Below are 10,623 nucleotides of genomic sequence, written 5' to 3' on the forward strand. Positions count from 1 at the left end.
GAGTGGGTTTTGGGGATTCTTTCAGAAAAAGTGGTTGTGAGTTCCCAAGTTTTAATGTGGATGCAAAAAAGAGCTTTTGGTGTAAGTCTGTCTAACTTTCTTTTCTAGCTTGCGCTATCATGAAACAGACTTTCTGTTAGCCAGTAATATTATTAAAAATAAATAATAACCTGAGTCATACCAGGATATAATTATAGAAGATATTTATAATACCACTGTAGTAATTTTAAGTATTCCTTAAAATGCTTTACAGGTAGGAAAGGCATATGCTAATAGCTCCTATGTAAATTTTAGAACCAGCATCTTTGTTATGTTCCACTGGACTTATCTCATCTTAGATACACGTCCTTCCCGCCTGCCCCCACTGCCTTTCTTCCTCCCGTACCACCTGGTGAAGGGTTTTGTATTCTGTGTGTATTCTATATTTAGCCTGAAGGGACAGGAGCACCTATGATGTTACTGAGTCTGAAGGACGTTTTGTTCTGTAGTGTATGTAGGTGACTGCAGGGATGGAGGAGGCGATGGTATGGGGCAGCTCTGTGGCTGGGCAGAGGAGGTTAGACCATTATCACCTTACTGGTGGTGATACCGTGTAACACGTCCCAGCAGCTACTCTACTTCTTCCTTTGTGGCTCACCAGAGAAGATAGCAACAGTGGGTGGTAGCTGATCTACCAGGAAGAGTAGAGTGGGACTTCAGGCTTCTCTCCTGCGGTATCTGACCGCATCGTGTAGCTGAAAACTCTGGTTTTTTGTTTTCCTCCAGGAAAGGAGATGAAGTCAGACAGAGTGAAAATAGCTATAGAGTGAGCCCAGCCCAGCCCTGTGCTTTAACTGAAGTGTGCTCTCCCTGGTGAAATCAGAACCCTTTATTTTTTTCCCTTCCTTCCCCCCCTCCATTCAACAAACGCCTCACATTCTGCTTTGTGTGAAACGTTATCATAACAAGTCTAGAGGCTGAGGAAAAACCATGTAGTATCAGCTGTAGAGATTATACAGTGGGACTGAAGTAATTCTTTCTATCTTGACCGTGTATTTTTTTTCCCTCATCTGTGTGGCAATTTCTGTTTTATCTAAAATGGCAACTTTTTCAATGGGACCTTAAATGAGATATTTAAGCACATAGTTGTAACCTGTTGTGGGGACACCAGATAGAAGAAAGAAGTCTTCAATGTAATTTCTTCCAAGGTGATAACCGTTACACGTGGTTGTTGAATTCAGTTACTTGTACAACTAACATACTCTCAAAACTAAAATTCACATTTAGTCAAGTTACTCAACAGCAGCCTTGTAATTTCACACACAAGCTCGCTCTGCATATAGGACAAAAATTCACCAACGGAAAGACGGTGTTGGGTATGGTTGTGTCAGGAGGGAGGTGTTGGGGCAGAAGGATCTTGCTCTTTGAATTCACATAGAGTTTTCAGCTACCTGCTGAACAGAAAGCAGGTCGTTTGGTTGTGGGCAATAGCTCGTGTGGTCAAAACGTATCTCTAGTAGTACTTCTCTTTCTCTGTAGTGTTGAGGTATCTTTTGGAGGAGTTAAAAATATGAGGTTTTGTATTAGTAATTATTATTATTATTCTTATCAATAGTTTTCTAGTACTATATGCAAATGCAACCTGATATGCATATTTTCAGCTGTTAATATTTCTCTTCCATAGGTGCATAAAAAGGATAAAAAGTATAAATGTATGGTGTGTAAGAAGATTTTCATGCTAGCGGCCAGTGTTGGAATAAGACATGGATCACGACGTTACGGAGTTTGTGTAGACTGTGCAGATAAATCTCAACCTGGAGGGCAAGAGGGAGCAGACCAGGTGCAGGACACGGATTTCCCTAGGGATGAAGAATACGAGGAAAATGAAGTGGGAGAAGGTGATGAGGAGCTTGGTGACGATGTAGAAGAACAAAATGACCAGTCTCGATGGGATGAATCCGGGGAAGTTTGTATGCCTTTAGATGACTGACAGAGCATATGACTTCAGGGTGCTGCAAATGGACGCTGTATGGATTGACTATTTGAATTTTTGGACTGAAGGCTTGTGAAATATGGTACAGGCTGGATGGTAGTTATGTTGCTGTGAAAAAAGTAGGGTCAAAGCCTTATAGCAAAAAAGGATTATTAATTTTTTTATGATATTTGCACAGGACTGTACAGCATACAACCATTTGGTTGAATTATACAGAGCCCTCACATCTACAGTCAGTTATCAAAAGAAAAATGTATTTTTTATTATTTATAGGATATAGCTACTTGGGTCCTATTCAGACATAGTAGTAACTGTACTTAACATTAAACATTCATGTATCTGTTAACATGAATGAAGAAAATTGGTATGGAAATACAAAGACAGCTTTCCCAAATCCACTCGTACTTTGTCAGTGAACCAGTGAAGCTAATTTGGGCTAGTGACTCTGTTTTCCACAAGCATGTCTTTGCCATGCGAACCTTACCTCTCCCTTACCCTGATAGGTGAAAGCCAATCATTTAAATATGCATCACAGATAATGCCAACACTGTATTGAAATTTGGGTTTAAAACTTTTGGCTCTATGCTCGCAGGTGGTATAGGTGGTAAGCACTGGAGAAGTTAATAATGGCATTAATTTAGTGTCTGTTTCTTCACAGTTTTGAATTTTCAAGAAGGTTGTTACTGATTCATCAATTCCATAATGACCTTGCAGAAGAAATGACCAATAATGAAAATAATAGACTGATCAGAGCGTGGGTAACTCTTCTGCCACGTAGTCAAAAGAGATAGTCATGCGAAGAACTGTCTGATGTAATAATGTTTCCTCCCTCCTCTAAGGCCCCCCCTTCTCAAACTTTCTGACTTCCCTGGTGTATACCTCAGTCCCACAGAATAAAAATACAAGGAATGGAGAAAGTGTCATACTAAACGACTTTTTGGTTGGTAAATTTCTTACTTGTCCGGGTTTTGGCTAGTTTATGTGATGTGAATTGGACACTAGGCTGTTGTGCCCATCGTTCGTCATTAAAATGAACACCAACTATTTTTTATTCTTTTGTACTTAATGGGTTGTTGCTAGTTTTTAATATAAACCAATTACATTTAACTTGTTGACTTAATTTGCTGGATTTTTTTTTTTTTTAAAGAAAAACAGAAAGTCCAAAGCAAAATAATGCTGAGTTTTCTACTTTTCAGGATGATATGCTCCCTACACTCTTTATTTCAAATTTTCTAGGAGGCATTGAAACTTGAATTTTTGTAGCCACGTGGATTTATTCCTAAGTTTGTAATATTGTACCAATGATTTCAGGCCTTTTTCATAGGGAGGGGAGGGCATTACACCTTCATCTTAAACTCCTCTGTGTTATCTAGCCTGAGGTTAATGAATTCGGGCAATCATTGGAACAACACATCTGATATACTATTATGTCACAACGAGTAAATATGCAGAGCATTTATCATGACACATAGCTAGGCCAGAGTGACAGTACTGTATAAAAAGCAATTGAGGGTCACCATATTTTTCATCTTTGTTTAATTTTAAAATGAGTATATTTTTTTCCTATTTTATATCAGGTAACTAAATTATGCTAATTGTGTGGATAACTTTGAACTATGCTTTGACGGACAGAATCTTAATGGTGCTCCATCTGATCAAAGTTGGTATGTATTTAAAGAGACAAGCTTTACTGTTGTCCTTTACATTAGTAGAACAGTAACATAATGTTAAGACATTGTTTTTGCTGATTGAAGCTGAGATAAGTTTGAACTACAGTTATATGGGAATTAAAATGCTTTTTTTTTTAATCATCCACTCGTTTCATTGGTAGTTTCCACATCATTGTAAACCTAACAGATGATTAGTTTTTTGGGGGAGGGTGGGGCGGGTGGGGTGCCTTTTTTTTTTACACTGAAGAATACATCTTATTGTTCTAGACTGAAATGAGTAATGTGTAATTCTGGTGGGGTCCAAAGTAGAAATTAGTTGGGCAAAGATCATATGAATGAAAAAGTATTTTAAACGTTAAAGTAATGTTCTGCTTTGTGAATATGTAAGTATAGCATAAAGGTTTTTCCATCCCATCTATCCCCTTTAAAACCATAGTTTACAATTGGTAGATCTGTCTATATATATAAATATATATATATCTGAAATTCACCTAAATCTGCTTTATTAGAATACTGCTCACTTAATGCTTAGAAACTGGACCTGGCTCTACATTCTTAATGTATTTTCCTCTTTTTTTTTTTTTTGTTTGTTTTTTGTTTTGTTTTGTTTTTTTCCTCAAGGTATGAACTTATTCTCTTGGAACTGAATCTTCTTTTACTACTTAAATCATTTATGTATATCTGGTAAATTATGACCAAATTTGTTGTTAGACTGCATACAGTAAATTGAAATATACACTTCGTACACTACAGAATTGTTGTGCTTTTGTTCTGATAATATTTGAAAAAGCAGGCTTTAATAGAAATTAGTGTTATTTATAAATATTCCATTATTATTCACTGGCCTTAATATTCTGTTGCATTGTGACAATCACTGTTTCCTTGCTAATACTTAACTGCTTGCTTTTAGAAGTTGCATGTAATTATCCTTGGTAGGATTGGAGGGAGAGGGATGACTATTGAAATGTGATACAAGCTCTTCAGCAAATGGTGTGAAATAGTTTGATGGAGATCCACTGCCCTTGTGTTGGAGAACCGAAAGAGTTTGTTTGGATGCCATCTGCAGTCTGGATTTTCTGAGCTGTTCATTCAGAAGTTATTTTAAATACATTACTTTTGATTGGGGAGCTCTAAATTAATAAAAGTAAATTTCCTAAGGATTACCGTAAAAAAAGGGACAGCTCAAGATTCTTTACTTAAAAGGAAGAGATTTCTGTTTGCACTAGAAATTGTCTTCCACGTAAGAAATGCTGGAGCGATGCTGCAGTAACATGGCAGTGAATTTTACTGTCTGTTTGGGGTGGGTTTGATTTTTTTTTTTTTTTTCTTTCTTTCTTAAATGAAGAAGGACTAGTGCCCTTAAACTGTCTCCCACATCAAATGAAAAGATACCTAGTCTTTTCTCTTGTCTTCTGATTAAAGGCTTCTCAAACCACATGTCTGAGATCTGCTTACATGGGGCAATGCCACACACAAGTAGTTTTATCAAAAGAACCTTACGTGTTTTAAAAACAGACAAACACAGAGCTCTGATGTTGAGACTGCCCCTTTCTGTGGGGTTTTGTTTGCTCTTCAAGCAGTGGCAGTTACCTTTTAGAAACAAACATACAGAGCACTTTCTGGCAGGGAACTGTGGTACAGGACAAAATCAAATCAATAAGCAAATTCAATTTCATTTTAAGTCCCTGTCAAAGTAGGTGTGATGTAAAGAAGACAGACAATGTAGAAAGCATTTGATGCCGGTGCTACTACAATGCAGTAGCAAGCATTTTTCAATTGTAACGACAGATGCATCTTGCAGGAAAAATGGCCTTTTTCTTTTTTTTTTTTCAGTTGTGTAAAAATTTTTTTCATAGTTCAGTTTGCAAACAGATCTTCTAGTGAAATAATTTCCTGAAGTGAAACCTGTTTTGAAATCCAGAAATGATACTTGGTTGTTAACACAAGGATGCACCCTAAGAAGTACGAGTGGACGTTACTGGTCCCCATAGTATACACTTACTTTTTGACACGCATATCCTGCTGCAAATGCGCCTCTTCCTTCTTTTCTGAAAAGAGCAAGTGTTATCAGGTGAAGAAAAGTTTGGGGCCAGGGCACTGGCATGTGGTAGGTGTCTCCTTGTGGGTCACAGCATAATACTGTTAGCAGGAGATGTTTTCTTTGCCTAGCTTTAAGTTGGTAAGGCTTTTAATAGGATTTTCTTTAATGAGGCCAATCGCTGTGGTTTGCTTGCTTTGTTTCACTTGACTTTTCCTGTTCTTTCCGCTCAGTAATGCGAGTCTCCCACCTATTCTAAAATAGCCTGCTGACTCCACACAGATGCAGAATTCACTTTGCAAGGAATGTACCTTATTGATTGTTCCTTTATATTTTTGTTGTATTTAAATGGCTTTGGAAACTAGTAAGAGAAATGAAAGTGAGATAATAGACACCACCACTAGCCTGAAAAACTTGTTGTGCCAAAAGAAAGTGAAAAAGGAGAAAAATGTTGAATGCAATGTCATAAGAAAAAGGCTTTTGGATTTGAGTTGTTACACTTCCTCTGCTTTGCTACTTGAATGTAGACAATTTGCTGTATTTCTCTCTAGCAGCACAATTTGGTGACAACCTTCTGATGAAGCTATGCAAGACACCCAGTTTTGAATTTATTCGGTGTCTCCAGAATGTGGTTCAGGCTCTGCAGAAGTAGTACCACAAAGTAGTTTTCTCTAGGTATTTTACCATATACCCTTCTGTTAGCATCCCTCTTCACTATGTAATGTTACCCATTTTTTATTTGATAAATGTTTGCTCCTTAGAACTGAGATTCGTCTTTTGTATGTTTTAATAGCACGCTACTGTGTTTCACTAAACAGTGTGGTAAAGGTTAAATATTGAGACAATGGATTAAAAAAAAAGTTGGTTTTCATATAGTATCCTTTAACAAAGCTGTAATAAAATAAGTCTTTTGTAATAAAGAAAATACAGGTTTGAAATCCAGGGGCAGGGGCATTGCTGAGCTGAACCCTTTGAGATGTTGAAGATCCCACATACGCTTCATGATGGGTTTTTAAAAATACTTTTATGGGGAGAAAGGTAAAAACATACTAGAAGGGTCCTATGACTTAAACTGGAAAATAAAATTGGCTTAAGTACTTTGTATTTAACATTATTGCAATTTTGAAGCGAATGTTTAAAAGAAGCTATCCATAATGTTTTGCCTACCTGAATTGTAGCGGATTAGCCACTACAGAATACAGACATAAGTAATTTCTGACATCCCGGTATGTAAACATGACTTCAAGACTTCTAATACTATGTGCACCAGTCTTTAAGTTACCATACTGCAAATAAATTTAAAAAATAACTATTTCCTTCTATCTATTTTTCTGTGCCCTGCCTCCTCGCCCTCCACAAGCAGATGCAGAGAGATTTCTTTGGATGGATAAGTGTTAACGTACAATCATTTGCTGCAAATGACTTAATTTCTGCTTCTGACATAGAATACAATTTATGGAGAACAGAATTTATTTTAAGGTTGTATTTTAAACTTCGCTCATAGTAACATGCATCACTCTGAGATAACTGGTATCCAAAAACCAGCATCCCAGAGAAGATATGTATTCCTAAAAGTGGATTTTAGACAAACTCTGAGCAGAGTGCTTATGGGATGCTTCAGACACAGCCCAGTGCACGCCAGAAGGATTGGATCCCCTCAGCGATGCAGTTGGACTGTGTGCGCCCGGAACATCTGCTGTGTTTTGTTCCCTCTCTCCAGCCCTGCCAACCCGAGATGTTCAGAACAAGTGCTTTCGCCTGGGTTTCTCAGAAGCTTCCTGTCTGAGTGATGCTGGCTGGGCGTTTCAACTGGTCTTTGGCTTCCGTTTTCTTCCAAAACGAGTGGTGTTTTTGGTAGGTTGCGCACAAGTGGGTTCCTTCAGTTAAAAAATGATCGGTTCTTTCAAGGATTTGAAAACATCAAATTTTTCTGGTGGCCCTGTAGAGAAAACTTTAGGTTCTGTATCCTGGATAGGCAAGTCTGCTTGTACGTCTTGGATACTAGTGGTTTGTGAAGATGGAGGCCTCTGCCTGCTTAGCTTTTCCTGTCGGCAGCTCTGCGCAGCTTCCCGGCCCGCGGGCCGGCAAAGCGCCGAAGAAAATTGTCTCGGTGGGGGGGACAATTGCTCTGCTTTCGGGAGAGCGTGGAAAATAACTTGTAGGCCATTGAACAAACTCCTGCGTTACTTTTTAAAATTACCCTAACTGTTTCAAGATTTGAATGCATTTTCAGCTTGTTAATTAAGTGCTGTACAGTCATGTGATGTTTTCTTGTTAAATTTATGTAAACTATTATATTTTGTTGGGGAAAGAGCTTCAGATTCCACAGAAAAGTCTTAACTTTGTAGCTAGAAAGGAGCAGCAGGAAAAGTATGTTTGTTAAAATTCAGCAATCTAATTAGACAAGAATTACCGTTGGGAGAGCAATCAGTTGTAGAAGATGAACTGAAAGTTGGTAGGGGGGGTCGTGAAAAAAGGCACCTGATGGACCTGAGGTCAAGCTGCATTCATCAAGGACAGGAAAAGATGCTTATCTCTGCATCCTGGTTGAGTTGATGCTGCTGGAAAACCCTTTAACTCTTGAAATGCTGACCTTTTAAAGGGTGGACCTAAGGTCCAACTTTTAAGTAGTGAGCCTCTTTCTAGCCCTTTAACTTGAAAATGCCTACAGGATTAACTGTTAAGAGATACCAAACTTCAGCTGAGAAACAGCCCAAATTACTTTCAGATCCAACGAAGAGGGTTTTTGGAGCATATAAGCGGTTCTACCACCTCAATGCATCTATTTCCCAAATTCATACAGTAGAGGCACGGTACTAGTTCAGTTCATTCAAAAATACACTATTAATATGTCTGTGCATCTGTGTCATTTTCAGCAATCGAGGTAATTGGAAAAGAAGGGGGAGTGGGAAGGTTTATCTTGAACCTCTGAGTAATTGGAATTTAGGAAGATGCTTGCTTTTAAAGCTTACTGAGGCTTGATGTGCCAAGACGTTTATAAATTGCATGGAATACATAACATTGCTCTGGCTAAGTTTGCAAAAATTACCATTGCCCTGTTTAATTCTATTTTTTCCAATCTAGTGGAGTTGTAATCTCAAAGTGAGCTTTACTGTAATACCTCTAACACAATTCACAACTTCAGAGGATCTGCTCGCTTTCTAGAAACATGTATGAGTGTATGATGTTCACAGAGAATTTGTCAATAGCCCCTTCTGTTGAAAGGTGGTGTTCTGCCCTGGATTCCTCCTTGAATGATGTTTTTTACTGTCTAGAAGATGTGGAAGGGGGGCATAGTGCCCACTGTACATTCATGGGGGGGGAAAAACTGTTAATCTGCAACAAATACCTTACCGTTACCTGGACTTTTGAAAAGCATTCGATACTGTCCCCCATGCAATTCTTGTGGAAAAACTGGCTTCACACGGCCTGGATGAGCGTACGATCTGCTGGATCAAGCAATGGCTGACTGGAAGGTCCCAAAGAGTGGTGCTCAATGGATTTAAGTCCAGCTGGCGGCCGGTCACGAGTGGTGTGCCTCAGGGCTCAGCGTTAGGACCATTTCTGTTTAACGTCTTTATTGATGATCTCGACAAGGACATAGGGTGTATCATCAGCAAGTTCGCAGATGACACCAAGCTAAGCAGGAGTGTTGATTCCCAGGAGGATAGGGAAGCTGTACAGAGAGACTTAGATAGATTGGATCATTGGGCCAACATCAATGGTATGAGTTTCAACAAGGGCAAGTGCCAGGTTCTGCACTTGGGCCACAATAACCCCAAGCAGCGCTACGGGCTTGGGGAAGTGTGGCTGGAAAGCTGCCTGGAAGAAAGAGACCTGGGGGTTATAATTGACAAGCGGCTGAATATGAGCCGGCAGTGTGCCCAGGTGGCCAAGAAAGCCAATGGCATCCTGGCTTGTATTAGAAATAGCGTGACCAGCAGAAGTCGGGAGGTGATTGTCCCCCTGTGCTCAGCACTGGTGAGGCCACACCTGGAGTATTGTGTCCAGTTTTGGGCACCTCAATCCAAGAGAGATATCGAGGTGCTGGAGCGGGTGCAGAGGAGGGCAACGAAGCTGGTGAAGGGCTTGGAGAATAAATCATTTGAAGAGCAGTTGAAGGAGCTGGGACTGTTTAGTTTGAGGCAGAGGAGGCTGAGGGGAGACCTCATCACTCTCTACAACTACTTGAAAGAGCACTGTAGAGAGGTTGGTGCTGGTCTCTTCTCACAAGCAAATAGTGATAGAACGAGAGGGAATGGCTTCAAGCTCCAGCAGGGTAGGTTTAGACTGGACATTAGGAAGAAATTTTTCACAGAAAGAGCGGTCGGGCATTGGAACAGGCTGCCCAGGGAGGTGGTTGAGTCACCATCCCTGGATGTGTTTAAGAGACATTTAGATGTGGTGTTGGGGGATATGGTGTAGGGGAGAACTTTGTAGAGTAGGGTAGATGGTTGGACTCGATGATCCCAAGGGTCTCTTCCAACCTGGACGATTCTATGATTCTATGATTCAAAGGCACATATATATATTCATACATATATTCATACAGGAAGCAGACTTTTCCTTTGGAATTCCTTATACCTTCCTCTGAAGCATTTTAGCTTTGAAACCTGAATAGCAGTAAAAAGAGACTGCTAGTCTGCCTGAACTGGTATGATAATTTTTGGTGCTTATACATCATTTAATATAATAAAAATATGATCTCATTAGGGTGCTGCACAGCTCTTAACTGCAGTTATTACTGTTTGCACTGATTTAACAGCGGTAGCTCTCAAAGTGGTGTAGTCAGATTACAGTGTTTGACAGGGCTTTTTTAAAGCCCTTTGTTGTCCGTTTGTGCCGTGGCCTGTGGGTTAATCTCAGGGAGGTTATTTTGCCCCATAGAAGTCTTTCCCCGGTTACATCGTTTTCTTTTTTTCTTTTTTTTTTGCCGAGATACT

At 39.5% G+C, this 10,623-nt stretch overlaps 1 protein-coding gene across 1 annotated transcript in view; it reads left to right on the plus strand.

Annotated features, from left to right (window-relative positions):
• Nucleotides 1-3,776, plus strand: part of ZBTB10 (zinc finger and BTB domain containing 10) — a 28,857-nt gene extending 25,081 nt beyond the window's left edge. The window contains exon 5 of the mRNA XM_074145447.1: nucleotides 1,664-3,776. Coding sequence (XP_074001548.1) covers nucleotides 1,664-1,969 — 306 coding nt within the window. The 3' untranslated portion in view covers nucleotides 1,970-3,776. The remainder of the gene's footprint in view (nucleotides 1-1,663) is intronic.
• Nucleotides 3,777-10,623: the final 6,847 nt, after the last annotated feature.

The sequence above is a fragment of the Numenius arquata genome, chromosome 3 (genome assembly GCF_964106895.1).
Source record: "Numenius arquata chromosome 3, bNumArq3.hap1.1, whole genome shotgun sequence".
NCBI classification, from domain to species: domain Eukaryota; kingdom Metazoa; phylum Chordata; class Aves; order Charadriiformes; family Scolopacidae; genus Numenius; species Numenius arquata.